Source organism: Cucurbita pepo, chromosome 19, assembly GCF_057944985.1.
Source record: "Cucurbita pepo subsp. pepo isolate OVF chromosome 19, ASM5794498v1, whole genome shotgun sequence".
Classification (NCBI taxonomy): domain Eukaryota; kingdom Viridiplantae; phylum Streptophyta; class Magnoliopsida; order Cucurbitales; family Cucurbitaceae; genus Cucurbita; species Cucurbita pepo.
The window spans coordinates 3,059,689-3,079,303 of NC_141816.1; the positions used below are offsets into that span (position 1 = coordinate 3,059,689).

At 33.9% G+C, this 19,615-nt stretch overlaps 3 protein-coding genes and 1 long non-coding RNA gene across 5 annotated transcripts; 2 read left to right on the plus strand and 2 right to left on the minus strand.

The window, feature by feature from the left end:
* Window positions 1-4,918: 4,918 nt before the first annotated feature.
* On the minus strand, window positions 4,919-7,794 carry LOC111782335 (NADPH-dependent aldo-keto reductase, chloroplastic). The gene is made up of 7 exons (XM_023663198.2): window positions 7,545-7,794; window positions 7,152-7,202; window positions 6,696-6,772; window positions 6,399-6,486; window positions 5,844-6,119; window positions 5,447-5,695; window positions 4,919-5,305 (listed from the first exon to the last, which is right to left on the minus strand). Exons 1-7 carry the CDS (start codon window positions 7,662-7,664, stop codon window positions 5,222-5,224), a joined length of 945 nt encoding a protein of 314 aa, XP_023518966.2. The 5' UTR covers window positions 7,665-7,794; the 3' UTR covers window positions 4,919-5,221.
* A 3,031-nt stretch (window positions 7,795-10,825) lies between these two features.
* Window positions 10,826-12,851, plus strand: LOC111782018 (CASP-like protein 5B2). Of its 2 annotated transcripts, none has more exons than XM_023662776.2 (3): window positions 10,826-11,239; window positions 11,806-11,911; window positions 12,504-12,851. In XM_023662776.2, exons 1-3 carry the CDS (start codon window positions 11,109-11,111, stop codon window positions 12,705-12,707), a joined length of 441 nt encoding a protein of 146 aa, XP_023518544.1. In that variant the 5' UTR covers window positions 10,826-11,108; the 3' UTR covers window positions 12,708-12,851. The 2 variants fall into 2 exon arrangements, with proteins under 2 accessions (XP_023518544.1, XP_023518543.1); XM_023662775.2 differs by having other exon boundaries at window positions 10,830-11,239; window positions 11,806-11,938.
* Window positions 12,852-12,896: 45 nt separating this feature from the next.
* LOC147786685 (uncharacterized) lies at window positions 12,897-15,226 on the plus strand. Its single transcript, XR_015414521.1, has 3 exons — window positions 12,897-13,215; window positions 13,632-14,658; window positions 14,894-15,226. It is a non-coding gene; the product is annotated as an uncharacterized LOC147786685 (long non-coding RNA).
* Window positions 13,395-16,964, minus strand: LOC111782017 (wall-associated receptor kinase-like 20). Its single transcript, XM_023662774.2, has 3 exons — window positions 14,877-16,964; window positions 14,717-14,779; window positions 13,395-14,624 (listed from the first exon to the last, which is right to left on the minus strand). The coding sequence occupies exons 1-3, from the start codon at window positions 15,655-15,657 to the stop codon at window positions 13,549-13,551; spliced, it is 1,920 nt and encodes a 639-aa protein (XP_023518542.2). The 5' UTR covers window positions 15,658-16,964; the 3' UTR covers window positions 13,395-13,548.
* Window positions 16,965-19,615: the final 2,651 nt, after the last annotated feature.

Consider the following 19,615-nt stretch of genomic DNA (forward strand, 5'->3'; position numbering starts at 1 on the left):
AATTATGCAATTATTCTTATCAAATACAACTCTAAAACCTTTATCACATAATTGACTAATGCTAAGTAAGTCATGCTTTAAACCATCAACTAATAATACATTTTCAATGAGAGTACAAGAGTCATTACCTATAGTACCCTTACCAATTATTTTACCCTTCTTGTTATCACCAAAAGTTACTAAGCCACCATCCTTCTTGGAAAAATTCACAAACTTGGATGGATTACCCGTCATGTGTCTTGAGCAACCACTATCCAAGTACCACTTATTTTTCTTGGAGGCTTTCAAACAAACCTAAAAACAAACATATTCAAAATTGACATTTTGGTACCCATACTTGTTTGGGTCCTAGAAAGTTAGTGTTCACAAATTTAGGAATCCATTTCATATTTGCATTCATATTAAAGATATTGTATTTGGATAAGTAACAAGAATAATCTTTATGTCCAAACTTACCACATGAAAAACAAACAACATTATGCAATAATTTATTTCTTAGACTAAATTTGTGTATTCTATTTTTATTCGAAAAATTATTTTCTAAAACATTGTTAAATTTTGTATTTTGAGAAACTTTTCTTGCTAAAGGGATGTTTTGAGAATTTTTCAATTTAAAGCACTTAGGTCTAATATGACCTTCAACACCACAATAATGACATATAGGCACAAATCTAGATTTATCATACTTAGATACAAATTTACTGTTAGATTTAGACAAGATAGGGGATGCTTTAACAAATATTGTTTTAGAATTTGAAGGTGTAGAGCATTCATCAATATAGCCTAATCCTCTTTTATCACCATATGACTTACCTCCTTCAAGTATTTTATCTAATTTTTGAGCACCTATCGTTAACATTTTAATAGACTCCTTAGCCCTACCAAGTTCTTGCAAATTATTTGATTCATTTTCTTTGAGCAATTTAATTGATTTATCTTTTTCACAACAATCATGCTCAAGAGACTTGACTTTATCAATTAATGCATTTTTCTCATCACAATCAAATACATGCTTTTCACAAGGTACATCAATTTTAACAATATTATGATCCTTCTCTTTTAAGCAAGAAATTTCATTCAGTAAAGACTTATTTTCAATAATTGAAGTCTTATATTTCTTTTTAAGCACAACATACTTTGAACTAAGTTTTTCTAAATCAATTGTCATCTCATCAACAAGTTTAAATAATTCATGATAAGAAAGAGATTCAAGAGTTACCTCATCTTCTTGTTCATCATCTTTGTCACTATGAGCCATGAAGCAAAAATTTGCTACTTCTTCATCACTTCCACTTGCACTTTCATCACTATCATCCCAAGTAGCCTTCATTGCTTTCTTCTTGGATTTCTTAGATGATTTGAGGAGAGGACAATCCGTTCTTATATGACCCGGCTTTTTACATTCATAACATATTACCTCATCGTTTTTGCTCTTTTCACCTTTTGACTCTTTTTGATTTGTGAAATGTTTCTTGAATTGTTTCTTCCTTTTAATAAAATTTTTATACTTACGTGTGAAGTAGGCGACATCATCTTCATCAAGGACGTCCTCATCTTCAGAGTCAACTTTGATGGACTTTAGGGCTATACTTTTCTTCTTTTTGGATTCTTCTTCCATGTGGCCGTTCATGGTAATCTCATGTGTCATGAGAGAACCAACGAGTTCATCCAAAGGAAGCTTTGTGAGATCCTTTGCTTCTTGAATCGCCGTCACTTTTGCCTCCCAACTTTTAGGTAGAGACCTAAGAATTTTTCTTACATTTTCGGAAGTAGAATATACTTTTCCAAGATTTTTCAAAGCATTTAAAATATTAGTAAATCTAGTAAACATATCACCAATAGGTTCATTTTCCTCCATTTTAAATAGTTCATAATTATGAACTAACATGCTAATTTTTGTTTCTTTAACTTGATTGGTTCCCTCATGAGTTACTTCAAGAGTTTTCCAAATTTCATATGCCGAAGAACACATACATACTCTATTAAATTCATCATTACTTAAGGCACAATACAGACAATTGATAGCACTAGCATTTAAAGAACATTTTTTCATATCATGCTCATCAAATTCATTTTCTAATTTAGGCACCTCAATATTATTAACAATTTTTATTGGAATGTAAGGACCATTACTAACATTTAACCACAATTGATAATCAACGGATTGCAAATAAATTTTCATTCTAGCTTTCCAACATGTATAATTTGTTCCATCAAAATAAGGTGGCCTAGAAGTTGATTGCCCTTCACTAAAACCATTTTTAACACGTAGGTTTGCCATAAGCTCGAACAATAAAGTTTAGATAAAAAATCTATGGGAGCAACCTGCTCTGATACCAATTGTTGGATCGGTATGGCAACCCTAGAGGGGGGGTGAATAGGGTTTTAACGATAAAAGTGTTTAAACGTGATTAATTTTTCTAATGATGAAACTTTTTACAAATAAGTAAAAGATGATAATTACTATAACAAAGTAATTCAAGTCAAAACAATAATCAAGTAGAACATGCAATAAATCACAATAATAATTTTGAAATTAAATAGAAAAGAGTCAGAGAAAATGACACCGTAGTTTTATAGTGGTTCGGTCAAACTCGACCTACTCCACTCCCCAAGCGCCTCTTGGGAATTTGAATAAAGAACTTTCTCGACTCTTTCCACGGATCTGAGCCAAACCGCTACACCGCTCTTTTTACGAGTTCAAGAGCAAACTCAATCCTTTCCACGGCGCAGGATCAAACCGATACAAGTATTTGAGTTTGATAATAACACACCACAACTCTCTCAAAGAGTAGATTTACAATTTGGGATACTCACAACTATTTCCTCACAATACAAAAATAATCCCTCTCAAGAATAAGATGAAAAGAAATAAACTTGTAAGCTTGGAGAGAGCAACAAACAATGAAGACTTTGAACAAATGAGGATTGGAGAATGTATGTAAGTTGTGCATTTTAAAATGTGGGAAAGATGAGTTTATATAGAGGAGAAAAGTGGCAAAATGTAGGATTGAATATTGACCATTGGATTGTGTTAGGAATAATGGAAGGTGGAGATTAAAAGTAAATAAATAAGAAAATTTTCTAAATTCATTTATTTCAAAATTTTAATATAATAGTAATATAATATAATAATAATAAAAAGTTATGTGAGTAAGGGTCAAATGAAATTCAAAATTTATTATAAATATAATAATATAATAATAATAAAAACGATGTGAGTAACTACCAAAATTTTAAAATATAATAATATAATAATATAATATAGTAATAATAAAAATCGATGTGAGTAACGGTTAGATTCAAATTTATATTTTGTAAAAATAACTTTATTTAAAAATATAGTAATAAGAAAAACTCCCCCATTTGTTACTCTCCCAAAATCATAAATGTCATACTTTGATATATTTTGATTTGTCCATCATTTTGATTTTGCTGCCACATCATCACGTCGGGTATGTTGTCTCTACTGTAATTTCTTCGTTTTAGCTCTGATTTGAGTAATTGAAAAGTCGTTGAAATTGTTATTCCCGACCTTATACTGTGGACAGTTCAAAATACTGAAAATAATTAATAATTAAAAAGTAGGTTTGTTATCATCAAAACATCAATTAATTGATTGAAATTAATTAAAGTGAGATCAAGGCCAAAAAGCCAACAAAAGTGAATGGATTTGAAACTCTTATCTTTTAAAAGATCGCTAACATTTTAACTATTTAAGTTCTATCTTTTAAGTTGAGATATCTTTTAAGTTGAGAGAACATCTTTTTACCCACCTTGCTAAAAGGAGAGATATGATTTAAGTTCTTTCTTAAGTTAAAATGGTGCCCGTGGAGCTTCTATATGGTGTCCAATTGACATCAAATTTGTCTAGCTTTCATCTTTCATACATACATACTTAACTCTAGAATAGCATGCGCAAACTCCTTCTAAAATGATTTTTGAGGTTAAGGCTTGAGATCATTACCTCCGTCTACTTCAAGCACATCTTCCTCCTCGGTCGCACATGGCACTCATCTATCTTAGCCCTCACGTGGCCAGGGATGAGCACCACTTGAGGGTCGCTACTTTGCTTGTCGCTATATGAGAGTCACAATCTATTCTATTCATAGTATGGTAGAGGGTCACAATCTATTTTGTTCATAGTGTGGTATTCATAGTATGGAAGAGAGTCACAATCTATTCTATTCATAATATGGTTGTGACGCTTTGTCCCATTACCACTTTTTTACATATAAAAATAAATATTTTTCTATTATAAATTATAATAAATCAATTTTTTTTATATTTCTTTCCTTTATAATTATATTTTCGACTTTCTATAAATGGACCACCAAACCAATTATAGCCAAAATAATGAACTTTGAGCTTCTATAAAAACTATAAAAATGAACTTTGGAGCTTCTATAAAAACTATTACTCTACATCCAACAATTTTATGCTAATATTAAATTTTGATTTTGAAAAATTATTTTAGTAAAAGGTTATATTATATTTTTGTGAACCTTAATTTAAATTTATTTACATTTTTTTTAAATAAAAACTATATTGTAAAATGAAATCATGTAGTCAAAAAGTTTATTCAGAAAAATTATTTAAAAAATAAAATAAAATAAAAACATGAAAAACCTTCAAAAAAAAAAAAAAAAAAAAATTCACATGAAAAATGAAAAAAGAAATGGGATAGGGATAGGGATAGGGATAGGGATGGACTTTCAAAAGCTTCAAACAAAAAAAAACATGAGCTTTCAAAACTCATGCCCATTCCGACCTTCAAACCAAACACCCCTAAAAGTTCTGAACTTTGATTCTTCGAAGTTCAAATCTTTACTTCTCTCCTTGATTGGTTGTTTGAATGTGTTTTCAAAATATCAGGTACCTTTTGGTTCATAAGAAACAACTTACAAGCACGGTTCAATCAGTTGAAAATGCTTTAGAGAAGCACACTTGACTAAAAACAGCACAAACCAAAAGCGTTCACACTAAAAGTACATCCGTACGGTGTACTCAAAAATTTTAAGGCATCTCATCTCTCCATACAGACTCTAAAACTAGAGCACAATGTACAAGGAGAAGAACCCAATAACTAGAGAATACAACCAGATTTGGAATGAAACAACTTCAAATCCCCACAGGAGAATATTCAAACTTCAATTATTTTCTTTCAACCGTCGGCGATACGGGTTATCTACTTACCCTCTAAATGATAGAGCTGACAGCTTTAGATCTCTCCATCCCATAAATCCTCAACAGTTCGGTAGACATAATTCTCATTCGCGGCAAAGGTTCCTCTGAGTAGCCTTGCCTGTCCAAGTGAAGAAAAGAGTGGATCTCAGTACAATAATACAATAACTTTGTGAATAGAACCACAACATTCATCATTAAAATTATAGGGAAATATATTCCCTACAAGTATACGAACAAGAATATAACTCCATTTACTTACCTGATCAAACTTAGAAAACTTGGCCATCAAATCTTCAGGTATGGACCAATCGGAAACATCTAAGTTCTCTTTGATCCTTGACTCGGTAGTACTTTTTGGAAGCACGCTATGACCCTTTTGTAGTCCCCAGCGAAGAGCAACTTGTGCAGGAGTCTTGCCAAGTTTATCAGCAATCTCTTTAAGAATTGGGCTCTGGAGAACATCACTCTTGAGCCAAGTTGTCCCAGGTGAACCCAATGGAGAGTATCCCTGAATTAAGGTGAAAGTCAAGTGTCGTAATCATATAGTTTGAAACTATTCAAAAGCAGACATATTCCACAGCCATGAAGAGGAGGCTACCGTTGTGGATTAGATAGTGAACTGATAAAGGAAAATCAGTCAGGACTTTGCTACTCACAGATAGATGAACTCCTTTTGATTTACAGAATTCATGTAATTTGTCCTGCTGCCATGATGGGTGACACTCCACCTGATTGACAGCAGGAGGAACACGAGCCACCTCCAGTAGATCTGCAAGTTTCTTGCTAGAGAAATTGCTTACACCAATAGCTCGGGCTTTTCCAGAATCGAAGAGTGCTTCCATGGCTCTCCATGTGCCCGGTAAGTCTGGGGCCACAAGATTTTCAGGGGTAAAGCCAGTCGATCCCTTTTTCATCCGAACTGGCCAATGGATCTTCAACGAAAAATTTATGTTAAATAGTACGAGAGTAACACCATTAATAAAATGACCTTTCATAAAAATGACAGAGAAACAATTAAACGTGCATTAAACAGTAGCCAAGCTGACGAGAGACCAATACTTTAAACAAGTTTGTTTATTTATTCTCCTTCAACATATGCAAACTTGTTTTCTTAACATGCAAAGTAAGTTTAGATGAATTTCCAAAAGACTGCTAACTAAGGCAAGAGAGAGCTTGTAGTGACAACTTTTTAGTAAACTCGCAATACATACAAGGTATAGATCAACATAATCAAGCTGCAAGTCTCTCAAAGTTCTGTCAAGTGCTGCAGGAACATCTTCTGGAGCATGATCAGTACACCTGCAGATCATGGCCCAATTAAATAATTTGCAGTCCTTTTTTATCCTTTTATCATTAATAATTTTATGTCCAAATTCAGTTCAGAAATTAGCAAGGAATTTTACACAGATTTTACACCGTAATATAAAGAGAAAAGTGAAATTTGCGGCAAGTTCCATAGTATTGCAAATGAATAATTTTGCCAGAAGAACTAGAATCCTAGAACAAACCAGAGTTTCGAAGTGATCCACAAATCTTCACGCTTAACCACATTATCCTGAAAAAGTTTTTGGAGAACTGAACCAATCTGCCACAAACAAGAACATATTAATTACCAAAAGTCCTACAGCTTGAGCTACAATCAGAATATGAACTGCTATGTATTAATATCCTAATCTAGTAGCATCACAAAGTGTAGAGTATAATCGTAGCAGTCTAGATTACATTGCATGAAACAGCAGGAAAAGAAATGAAATAGACACAAAAGAAACCTTTCAGACCACAAAGAAGTTAGTCCAGGACTATTAGTACCTACTTTCAAGAACTGTTATATTTCTGAAAAAAGAACTTGTAAAGGTCCAGTGTAGAAAATCACAATCAACCACAATACATGAACAGATATCATACAAAATGTAAAAGAAAGACATGCAAATTGCTTCCACGGAATTAGAAGTCGATGTAATTACCTCCTTCTCGTTGCCATAGATTTGAGCACAATCAATATGACGATACCCGATCTGCAGGAATAATAAACACTCAATTTAAAACACACAATAATCCGCCACAAGATTCCTACAGTATACGTAAAATGTGTTCTCTGTAGTGAGCAAAGTAAACAAAAAATCAATTTAATCGCAGCTGCTCAATCTCATTTTGTTATGGCTAGTAATTCTACTTCAACGTCATTCCATCAGAACAAATACAAACAAACTTCCGGAAGCATCTTTCAGATTCTAACAGCAGATCAAGAATCCTATTACCAGTATAAAATAAAAACTAAAAAAGAAAAGCAGAAATCGCCATTACTGCTGATTAAAATTAGCAAGAAAATAGAAAGAAGATGGAGTATACGATAAAACCTTGACGGCGGCGGCAACGGCGTTACCGACGAGACCATCGGGTGCCTGCCAAGTCCCGAGCCCAACGGAGGGGATCTTAGCCCCGGTATTCAACTGGAAAAACGAGATTTGAGTAGCCATTTCCAAGCTTTCACGAGAGACGGAACTTGAGTTCGAGGGAACCAAACGCAAATGAAATGGACGGAAATGAACAGATACGAAGTGGATTGATTTTCCCCCCCACTTTTATAATGCTACGTTTTGGTAAGTGGTTCAATATCCAAGTAACGCCCCCTTTTTATTCACTTTTTTTCTTTTTCTTTTTTTTTTTTAATTATTTTTCTTAAAAGAAAAAATAATAATAAATAACACTATTTATTTTTCTTGGGTTCGTTCACGTGACATTTTGTGTGGTAAAGCCATTTTTTATCCGGAATTTTCTCCTTTTAATTTCTTTATAATTTCTCTAATTTTTAATTTTATGTCTAATAAATTTCTAAAATTTAATCCTTTATGTTTAATAAATCTTTTATATATTCCCGTATTTTAAAATCATTTAATTGATTTTGGTGTGTATTACTTTTTTTTTTCATAGATTCATAAATTGTAAATATATACATATATATATGATATAGGCATTAATATTAATATTATTATTATTATTTTAACATAGGTTAAAATTTTATTAAACAAAAAAAAATTAAGCCCATATCATAATCTTTTTATTTTTAAAGTCAACTTAAAAAAAAAAAAAAAAAAAAAAAAAAGTAGGATTTAATTAATAATATTGGATTTTTGGAAACGTGGGTTACCTTCCGTCTTTAATCCTAAAATAAATGGAAATGCTGGAAATCTGCCAGCCGCCTTTTTCGACGAAGGACGGTTCCCCACGTCATCCTTGCCTGGCTGGGTCAGTGCCCTTTTCTTTTTGGTTTTTTACGAAACTATTGGCTGGGTCAAGGTGTGTGGATTTTATAGTGTCCACATTGTTCTAGTGCCTTTACAACTAAAGGGGTATATGCGCGTGAACGAGTTGGGTTGTATTGGGAGAATTTTTTGAACCAACCCATAGATTGGTTAGATCGGTAACTCAATCCAACCCAACGTTTATTTGTTCAAACTCTGAAAGAAGGGTGTAATGAAACTAACTTTATACTGCTCTAATTTTATGTCTACTGTCAAATCACTTTTAAAATAATCAATGATTCTTTACTTGATACTTCACTCCAATATTAATTTCTGTTTAGTTTAATGAAAAAAAAAAATGATTATTCATTTGTTAATTTATTCATATTATAAATAATAGATTTAAAAACAATATAAAATATTGAGATATTATTTTTATCCTATTCCCACCTGTGTGTTCAAGAGGGTTATACCACCCAATTATCACTCTAACAAATTCAAGATTATATAACTTATTTTAATATATTTTATAAGATTTTGTTTGTTTTTGGTCATGAAATTGAAATTCAGGCTAAATTTATTTAGTTTCAAAAAATGAACTTAATCCAACTCAAAATTCTAACTCAATCCAATCGAACACAACTCCGTTAGATTGATTGGAACGGCCATATTTGTAAAGCAAAATTGATAGAGTAAACGAAGAGGTGGTTTGGTTTATGAAAAAAGAGGTAGGAATGAATTGTTTTCGAGTTTTGAAATAGCTTGTTGGATGATGAAAGTCTCACGTCCGCTAATTTAGAGAATGGTCATGAGTTTCTAATCAAGGAATACACTCTCTATTGGTATCTTATGCTCAAAGTGGACAATAATATTATACAATTGTGGAGAGTCGTGTTTGTCTAACATGGCATTCACAATACGACTCGAACCCACAATCTCTCGCTCATGGATTTTTTTGTTATTTCACCTCTTTTTTTTTTCACATTTATTAATTTTTTCCTTTTATTATATTACAATTTATTATTATATAACATCATATTATCATTATTTACGATTAAGTATAATTTTATTAAAATTATTTATTTGAGAATAGTTATTAATATTAATCACCATTTATTAATTTTTCTTTCTTATTATATTACAATTTATTATTATTATCATTATTTACAATTACATTTTTTCTATAATTTTATTAAATTATTTATTGGAGAATAATTATTAATATTGATTAACAAACTAAAAAGTTTATAATTTAATGCGTACTTATTAAAATTAAAATTAAATTTAAGGATGTTATTATTTTATTAATAAAATATTATAATAATATAAAATTTATAAGTATATCTCATTTAATATAATTTACTTTACTATTTTAATTTTTAAAATATAAATTGTACTAAATATTTCTCTTTGAAAGTTTATATAATTATTTATGCCAATTACAAATTCTAAAACTTAATCAACATCTAAATCTAAATTAAATTAAATCTAACGTAATAAAATAAATAATTGGCAACACTTAATTATCTAGAATTAAATAATATAATAAAAATGTAAAAAAATAATAATTTATTTAAATAAAATTTCAATATTTCTCCTATTTTTAGACATTATATTCTCTCTTCTTTTTTTTTTTTTTCTAAATATTATAAACAAAATATTCAACCAACCCACTCAGAAGAATATGTACGAATAAAGTATTATGGTATATTAAGGTAATATCACTTTTTTTTTAATTACATCATCATTTTTTGTGTGTGGAGAAGGTCAATTAATAAGGCAATACTTTCGTTATTTTACTTTATATAATATAGAAAAATAAAATTCTTACCTAATTATTATTTTATTCATTATTTTAACTTTTCTAATGTTTTTTTTAACAAGTTGTCTTAGTGCAAACCACCTTTATTTATTAATGAAAAAAATACCATATATAATTTATTTTTTTTATGGGTATAGCTTAAAAAAAAAAAAAAGAATTCTTAATTAAAATTACAATGGTTAAAATATATAAATCAACCGTCATGTTTAACCAAAAATATTAATCATATTTATGACACTTGTTGATAAATTTAAAAGTAATTATAATCGACTTTCAATTTTTTTAAAAAAACAAACAATTTATTGATTAAAAAAATATACTTTATTTTTAAATTTTTTAAGAAAAATGAAAGAAAATTAATTTCTTAGGTATATATGGATTTATATTTTTGTAAATTAAAGAGGAATTATTATATTACCGCAAAAAAAGAAAAAGAAAAAGAAAAAGTAAGAAAAATGAAAAATCCAAGGAGAGTAAAGTAGCGCCTGCACAGAGGTTTGTCTGCTGAATAATGAAGTAATTAACGAAGTAATTAACGAAGTAATTTGTTTTTAAAGCTCATAATTAAGAAAGAAAACAAAAACTGGTAAATCTTTATATCCTCAACCCAAGGATTTGGTGGGGTTTCAGCTCGGAAAATTTGATAAGCTAGACGAATATTGGTTTCTGTAGCTTGTTTTCTTCTGATCTTCATCACTTTGGTGCTTGGAATTGTTCGGATTCCGATCAGATTTGGATTTACGGGAGGAGTATAACGCCTAGGTTTCCGAATTGGGTCATCTTTTGTGAAGACTGAAGAGTTCCCGTCGATTAATCCCCCTGGCTGGGGGCCGGAGGTGGAGGATTGAAAGGGAACAATGAAGGATTTGATCGGAAGACCGGGGACGAAGAGTGGACTAGCTTTGAGAATGGGTCAATCGGCATTTGCGGCTGCTTCAATCGGCGTTATGGTTTCTGCTTTGGGTTTCTCTAGCTTCACTGCTTTCTGGTATTGCCATTTGCCTCTCTCCCTGTTCTTTCGATTAGTTATTCAACACGCGTCTCTTGTTTTTGGGCGATTTCGATAACTGGGGATTTTCTTATTCGTGGATTGAAATTGGAAGAAGGTTATGAAGTATTGCTATGCGTTCTTGATCTGTGAGTTTGTGAAGTTTTGTGAAGAACTACATTGACCATGTTTAACATAATTGTGCAATGTCCAAGAAGTTTATACGAATCCAACTGGTTTAAACTTCACAAAGTCGCAGATCAGTACTCCATGTATGATTTTAGGGGCTGAATGCTTGTTTAATATGGAACTTGGAGTACTCTATTACTGTCCTGCTTATCCTCTTAGATTTTACTGCAGACAATTCTCCAAACTGTTCCATTTTAGAACCATTTGTAATGTGAATTGGTAGGAATTGCCATGATTTGTTCTTCAATAGCAAAACTTACTTGAGTTTAGCATGAGATGTTCATTCTTTATGCTTCACCTTCCGGACTTGGAAGATGAGAAATGCACGTGTTTAGGAGTACTTCAGTTGACTGTGATCTGTTTTATTTGTGATTCAGCTATTTGATTGCATCAATGGGCCTTCAAGTGCTTTGGAGCTTTGGACTTGCATGCCTTGATATGTATGCTTTGAGGAGAAAAAGAGACCTTGAAAACCCAATATTGGTCAGCCTTTTTGTTGTTGGTGATTGGGTATTATACTCATCTCATGAACTTGTTAACATTTCTTATTCCTTCAATTAGAGACCCAAATGTCCCCGTAGGCTTAAACTGACTCAAACTATCACTTGTTTGCATAACACTCATCATGCCTTGATCCACATAAAATCTCCTCTTCCTTTAGGTTGAAGTTTTGATTGGTTTAATTATGTTGCTTTTCGATGAAAAGGGCCATTATTAGTCAATAGTTTAAGGTAATGCTCATATGAACTTGAACACAATTGCCTTTATGTCCTCTTCAGGTAGTTCAATCCATTAGATTACCTCTACTTCTTGTAAGGTGTTGATCACAAGGGGTTCTGATATTATTGATATGTGCTAAATAGAATCATAGTAATACAACTTAATAGAAAATGAATAATAACAACTAAAATGCTCTCTTAAGAAGTGCGACTTTAATGTCTCATTTAGACGATTGGGATCGATTACATTATCGTTCTATCTCATGAAGCAACTCAAACATCTTTGTCATCTTCTTGTTTCTTAATATTGGTTTGTTTTTAGTTCAATACTATAGACTAAAGCATGAAATATGCAGGTGACAGCCACTTTATCCCTGGCTGCTGCAAGTTCATCAGCAGGGATTGTTGTTCTTTATGCCAAAGATTTGGACGTCTGCAAGTCTCATAAAAATCTTCCTTGTAACATGTTCCAGATCTCCATAGCTCTTGCTTTTATCACCTGGGCTCTTATTGCTATGTCATCACATGTCATGTTCTGGATTTTATTAGCTTCAGTCTAGAAAACCCATACTCGATTCCTTTCTTTATTGATGAAAAGCAGGCCATCTGTAAATAATCTCGTTTTTATAACATTCATTTTTGACATTTTTCATGATTTCATGTACAAACTCTTGGTTTTGAAGCAAAGGGGATGTTTCCATTTCGCTCTGGTTTTTATGGTTAACAGCTTACACGGATGATTTGTAAGCAATCCAACCCTCTCGTTTAATCTATTAGTTATCAGAATCAGAATGATGTTGCTTTTTCATAGGAAGATCTGTTCTGTTACTGCTTTACTATGAGAATCTATTAAATAATACAGTTTCCTTGTCATATATGACCATAGATTTCTCCAAGGTGATAACACACGTTCGGAATGCGATGTTAGAAGTTAAGTGGCCCGTGGCATCGCACAAAAACTTAGGATTTCAGAACATGTCTCCTAGGATTCTTTTTCCAGTTGTCCCTCTCTTAATGGTAGTTAAAGGTTGGGGGAGAAGGGTCAACAATCACAAGTTTCTATGCAAGGTTTGATCTACCAAAAGGTTCACTAGAATTTAGAATAAAAGTTAGATTTGAATCTGTGTTAGAATTGAAGAAGATCTTGTTCAGTTTACCATTTACTTTAGAAATCAGAGTAGAAAAGGGTTGAAATATGAAGATTATGATCCTTTAAACGAAATCGAATGGCCTTATTAAGACAAAACTTAACTAAATACACTCTGTTAGAGCTTTTCATTGAGAAATTTCAAAGTAATACATGTCTATGGAGGAATCTATTGCCCTTTTTTTTTAACCTCTTCTTGTCTTTGATTTGTTTCATACAGAAAACTTTGACAAAAATGCATTCAAAAGTTACCTTTACAGTTCGTCAATATTTGGAATCTCTCTGTTAAGAACACAAATAATGTTGGCTAGCTCATCAGCAACTTCTTTCATTGTAGGTCTGTTTTGCCTCTTTTCATCCAAGCAAGCTGCTGCTAGAGACCCTAATGCCTTCATTATCTCTATTTGAACTCTGCTTGCTCTCTGTTTGATCACAGGATCAACAACTTCCATCAATCTGTCTTCTTTGATAATCTTCTTGATATAAACTACTAAGTTTACATCTTCCTCTTCTCTGTTAAAATCAATGGCTTTCTCAGAAGTCAACAGCTCGAGCATGACAACTCCAAAACTATAAACATCGCTCTTGTCTGTCAATTGAAAGTTCAAGTAATATTCCGGGTCTAGATAACCTAATGTTCCCTGAGCCCCAGTTGTAATATGGCTTGATTCAGTAACAGCCAGTCTAGAAAGCCCGAAATCGGCAACTTTAGCATTCAACTTCTCGTCTAGTAGAATATTGCTTGACTTTATATCTCGGTGATAGATTCTTGGCATGGCTGAAGTGTGTAGATAGGCAAGTCCATCAGCCGTTTGGCGAGCAATGTAGAGTCGACGACTCAATGTCAACGGTGGCCATTTACTTGAACTTGTATTACCATGAAGGTGATCAAATAGGTTCCCATTTGAGATGTACTCATATATTAGCAGGGGTTGCTCGAGTTCGAGGCAGCATCCAAGTAGACGAACAAGGCATCGATGGTTCACTTGACAGAGAATTCGAACTTCGTTTAAGATTTGATCGATACCCTTCATGCACCCCAACTTGGCACGCTTAACAGCTACTAAGGTTCCATCTTCTAAGCTGCCTTTGAAAACCTCTCCATAGCCACCAGAGCCAAGCAAGTTCTCTTTCGAGAAGTTGTTTGTAGCCTTTGCTATCTCTTTGGTTGTGAACATCCTCGCCGATTTGCCACTGCTGTTGGCTGTTAGAATCACTTCACGAACTTGTTTCGAACTGAGTTCGTTCCCTTTCGGAATCTGTTGACGTCTTTTGAAAATTATAAACATGGTCGAGCCACCAATCACCACGACGATCACTCCAACCATTGCTGAGAATGAACAAATTTATTCACCATTGTCAAAGTAAGTTCATTCTAGTTTCACACTCAATGAATACCACAATTTGCCTTGATTTATATACCTCCAAGAATAGCAGGCATCTTCTTATGCTTCTTGTGAATTCTCTTGTTCTGTATTTTCGCATCTGCATCAAACCAAAAGATTTCATGTCATCAAAGAATATTACAAAGCATTTAAATTCAAGTTTTTTTTTAGTGTAAATGTTGCTAAATTTTACTCACTGTTGCCATTACACAAGCCATTAACAGGATCCCACTTGAAAGGCACCTTGCAGAAGCACCTCCTCTGGCGAGCATTTGCAGGTTCCGGCAAACAAGCAGAATTCTCCCAATTCCGGCAGTCTGCAGCCACTCGACACGGCGGCTCTCGGGGAGGTGCCCATTGAATCTCCACCCCAGATTCTGGCCACTTCTTCTTCGCCGGAACAGAACCACCCAAATTCACAAAACATTCATAAGCCGAACACCGCTCCTTCCGCACCCTGATTCTGTACTCAGTAATGGACCCTCCACTTGTATACCAACAGCACGTCGGCGCCGCCTTACACGCCCCCATGACCACCGGATTCTGCTTGATGTAGTCATGACAGACGCTATTAGCCGAACAGTTCCAACTATTTTCCAGGACTTCCATCGAACAATTGAAGAGTAAAACCGTGTTTCTATTGGTAATGGTGAAAGGATGGCCGGTGTCGAGCCAAAATCCATGGCTCCCGAAATCCGATGAAACGCAGGCGTTTTTCGCCAACCCCGGTGGCCGGATAATCAACCTCTGGGCCACCGGATTAACGGAAGTGATCAAATAGGAAGACCCATTGACGGACTCGAACCAGAGCACGCCGGCGGTGCACCGAACTCTGTAAAGAGGGTCACCGCAATCTGGGCGTGTGCTGAGTGGGTACGGCACCGGCGTGCGGCCGCAGTCCGGGCAGCGCTTGGCGGAGCAGGAGAGGAAGATTGAAATCAAAATGAGAAGAAAGAGAAGGGGAAGATTGGTTTCCATTTTTGATTGGAGATTAAATTTTGAAGTGCAGAGCAGAGAGATGAGTTATGATTTGAGATGGGAGTTTGGCCTGCATGGTTGAAACTTCTGAACTCATAAACTACAAAAAGCTTCGAACTTTACAAGTGGGCACTCATTTAGTTTCTCAATGCATCGAAGAAGAAAAAGAAGAAGAAGAAGAAGATTGGCTGCATCACCATGAGTAGAATACAAAATTATTAATACTTTGTGGAATCTCAAACCGGGCTTAAACGAGAGCATATTGATTCTTCGTTTTACTCGTTAATATTCCCTTAAAGAAGTTGTGAACTTCGAAGGTATAGTTAAAAGTGACTCAAGTATTGAACAAATTATGTACTTTGTTCGAGAGCTCTAGAGAAGGAGTCGAATCTCATTTCGAGGAGGCTGTTCTAGGGCTCCATAGGTCTTAAGAGAGGATATAGTTGGTTCGAGATGAAGATTGTTGAAAGTAGAATGAAAACATATAATTTGGTGAGAGAAGAGACATAATAATGATGAGATGAAATGGATGAGATGGTGTAAAAGAAAAATGGGGGCAAACAGCAATATTATTCCTTGAAGAAAACAAAAAAAAGAACAAATTTCAGTACTTTTGTCTCGCCGTGGTCCGAATTCTTAAGAACGATTCTTCCAATTTCACTGTCCAAACTCCGAGGAGCCAACCCAAGCTTGGTCTGTGTCTGTGTCTGTGTGTCTGTGTCTGTGTGTGTCTGTGTTCCCATTCCATTTCATCAAGTTTTGCTTACAAAACTAACCCTTTCAATGCTACCACAAATGCTTCACTTTTTATCATTCATCCCATGCCTTTTAAAGCCTTTTCCTGCTTCTCCGGCCAACCTCGCCACCACTCATGCCGCCCTCTATTCACCTTAAACAAAGATGATATGGTCGACGTGTTCGAAAGGATCCAGAAACGCGTTTTAAATTCGTGAGGCTAATGGGTATATATAATAGGTCAAAATCGATAGTATCTACTAACAGTAAACTTGAGCAGTCGCAAAATTGCCCATCATCAAACTCTAATCTACAAATTCATCTCATTTTATTAGGGTTGAAGGAGATCTTGAACCATTTTAGATATTCTTTAAAATGATTCTCATTCCCATTTTGATTCTTTAGCAAATTTGGAATGTTGTAGGAAGAGAAAGATATGAGTTTTCACTTGAATCGAGTTTTTGACTTGGTAGTAACATTAATAGATTTTTAAATTCTTAGATGAATTGGAATAAATGTATTAATTTATAGTTTAAAACGCGTCAATAGAATCTCAATCCATCTCCTCGGGGGCCAGCGTCTCCACGGTCACACCAACTAGTGTTGGTCGGGCTCTTATACCATTTGTAACAATCCAACCGACAGCTACTAAATTTTATTTTCTCTGTCTTCCCTACTAGGTTTCCGATCAAACATTTTAAAACACATCCGGAGAGAGAAGTTTTCACATATCTATAAAGAATATTTCGATCTCTACTCTAATTAATTAATATGAAATCTCACCTGCCAGATCGTAATTCGTGTTTTAGTTTATGAAAAGATCTTTAAACAAATTTGAGGGAAAAATAAAAATCAAACATCCATGAACAACCACACACCCTTACACTTCCAACAGACACCAACCCAATCAAAACCTTAAAATTACCAAACAAAAACAAACTTACTTACAACAAATAACTCAACCCCATCACCAAACTTAAAAGCCACACAATAAGCACTTCTATGTTCCTCCATTACACAGCGGCGATTGATCAACCCCAGACCCAGAAATTAGGACACTGTCACTCGAAGAGGAAGAAGAAGAAGAAGAAGAAGAAGAGGCCCCATTGATATTGTGTAGCTCATCATCATCGGCTGCGAGTCTTTGATATGAAGCTGAAGAAGGAGAGTCACAGCACCACATGGGTTGGTTATTATTGCCATTTCTGAACTCTACAATGGCTTTGTAAACAAATGGAATGAGACCCTCCATCTCCTTTGGCTTAAGGGGTTGAAGATTTGGATAAAATTTTATGGGGTTTGTTTGGATTTAAACACTCCACCTTCTCACGCTAACCCGAATAAAGATTACCTCTATTTTGATGATAGCTATGGAAAGCTATATCCAAACTGCACCCATTTGCATTGTAATCTCCCACTAAATTCTTCTTTATTCAATTTCTTTTGCTTATTATTATTATTATTATTATTATTTTTTTTTAGGGTTTTCTTGGTATTAGCTTCCAATTCAAGCCGGTCGGTATGTTTGTTCATTTTCGTTTGTTTTCTACTAATCACCACTGTTCATATCAATTTTAGGCTTCTTTCTTGTTAGGTTCAATAACACTTTTTGACCTATATGGTAACAATTAATTAAATCACGAGATTATCTTACTATGTAAGTATATGATATCCTACGTTTAACAAACTCACATATTTCAAATTTGATATACAAGACGTTAATCGTTGGAGTTGGGGCCTTGCAGGAACCTACTTGTAATGGGCGAGGGGGAGAGATGTTAGGATCGCTCAATAACACATTTTGAAAGTACAAGGAAAAAAGTACATTTTGAAAGCACTGTTGCGTTTCTCCAAAGCCCTCACACGAATGGAGAGAGTATTCTTTGTTTATAAACCCATGATCATTCCCTAAATTAGCCGATGTAGGACTTTTCATCCTCCAACACCTCCCCTCGAACAAAGTACGCCTCCCCTTAATCGAGACTCGACTCCTTTGGAGTCTTAGTCATTTTGACTGCCTTTAAGAAGGCTTGACTCCTTTTCTTTTGGAGTCTTTTGTTCGATGTTTGAGAATTTACCAATCTATTGGCACGACTAAGTTTAGGGCATGACTCTGATACCATGTTAAACGAACACACTCTCCACCACGATTGTATGATATTGTCCACTTTGAGCATAAGCTCTCACGGCTTTGCTTTGGGCTTACCTAGTGGGTATATATATGGTTTGATGAGCCAATGGTGTTGTCACAACCAAGAAGCATAAAAACCAAAACTTTGGATTCCAGACTGTCACAACCACAAAGGGAAATGCTATACACTTGAAACCCATTTGAAATTAGATGTAACCCTAAGTATACTTTATATTATCAGAAAATAATAATGAAGATTATTGATGAAATAAGAGCCGTAGATGATGAAGTCATTGTTCAAATCATGAGGCTTGAAAATGATCGAAGCCGTCCTTTTCCATTCTCATAATTCAAAGCATAGAATGATCTTAAGCAAAGACATTTAATTATTAGGTGAAGATTATCATAAATGGAACAATCCTGGCTTTGTCACACTCTCACACTTTATGAATTATCGTTCATTTTGAGTTCACCAAATATTAAAATTTCGGCATTTAAGAGGCTATAGTAATGTCGGTTGTCAACTATATGTCGATGTTTCGTTTATAAAATATAATGCAATGTTAGTATCAACGCTCTAAATTCAGTTTTTATATTGTCCTTGAGAGTTGAACATTAATTGACCTAATGAAATCCGAGTAAGATATGCTTAATGAAATTTTTATTTAGTATATTTTTAATGTAATGACCTTATTTTTCCATTGAAACAGAGCCGTAACCCTATGGATGACGTGACCTCTTAATATAAAAATATTCATTTTAAATAGTTCATAAACGATGCTATGGACTTACACATTAAAAATAAAATCATTAAATCAATACAAAAGCATATAAGAAACAAAAATAAACAATACGTCCAAAAACTAGAAAACAACACATTGACCTAATCTAATCTGACCAATAAACGATGTTATGGTCTTCATGTGTCGCCTCTGTCATTCGTACAGGGGTGCCTTATCTTTACTTGAAACGTAAGAGTAACATATGACTTGAGTATTTTAAGAAATACTTAGTAAGTGACCCAGTGTTGGGGTTAGGTAATGCAAACACACACATATATGATGGGACCTATCTTTTAAAACAACATAGCAT

What these genes read in the sequence shown, in the direction of transcription:
- LOC111782018 (XM_023662775.2), top strand. Translation starts at nt 11,109, where the DNA reads ATGAAGGATTTGATCGGAAGACCGGGGACGAAGAGTGGACTAGCTTTG. An exon ending in TCTAGCTTCACTGCTTTCTG is followed by an intron (nt 11,240 to 11,805) that starts GTATTGCCATTT and finishes TTTGTGATTCAG; the next exon opens with CTATTTGATTGCATCAATGG. An exon ending in TTTTTGTTGTTGGTGATTGG is followed by an intron (nt 11,939 to 12,503) that starts GTATTATACTCA and finishes TGAAATATGCAG; the next exon opens with GTGACAGCCACTTTATCCCT.
- LOC111782017 (XM_023662774.2), bottom strand. Translation starts at nt 15,657, where the DNA reads ATGGAAACCAATCTTCCCCTTCTCTTTCTTCTCATTTTGATTTCAATC. An exon ending in TGGCTTGTGTAATGGCAACA is followed by an intron (nt 14,780 to 14,876) that starts GTGAGTAAAATT and finishes GGTTTGATGCAG; the next exon opens with ATGCGAAAATACAGAACAAG. An exon ending in GATGCCTGCTATTCTTGGAG is followed by an intron (nt 14,625 to 14,716) that starts GTATATAAATCA and finishes GTTCATTCTCAG; the next exon opens with CAATGGTTGGAGTGATCGTC.
- LOC111782335 (XM_023663198.2), bottom strand. Translation starts at nt 7,664, where the DNA reads ATGGCTACTCAAATCTCGTTTTTCCAGTTGAATACCGGGGCTAAGATC. An exon ending in CCGTTGCCGCCGCCGTCAAG is followed by an intron (nt 7,203 to 7,544) that starts GTTTTATCGTAT and finishes TTATTCCTGCAG; the next exon opens with ATCGGGTATCGTCATATTGA. An exon ending in CAAAAGGAGTTCATCTATCT is followed by an intron (nt 5,696 to 5,843) that starts GTGAGTAGCAAA and finishes ACCTTAATTCAG; the next exon opens with GGATACTCTCCATTGGGTTC.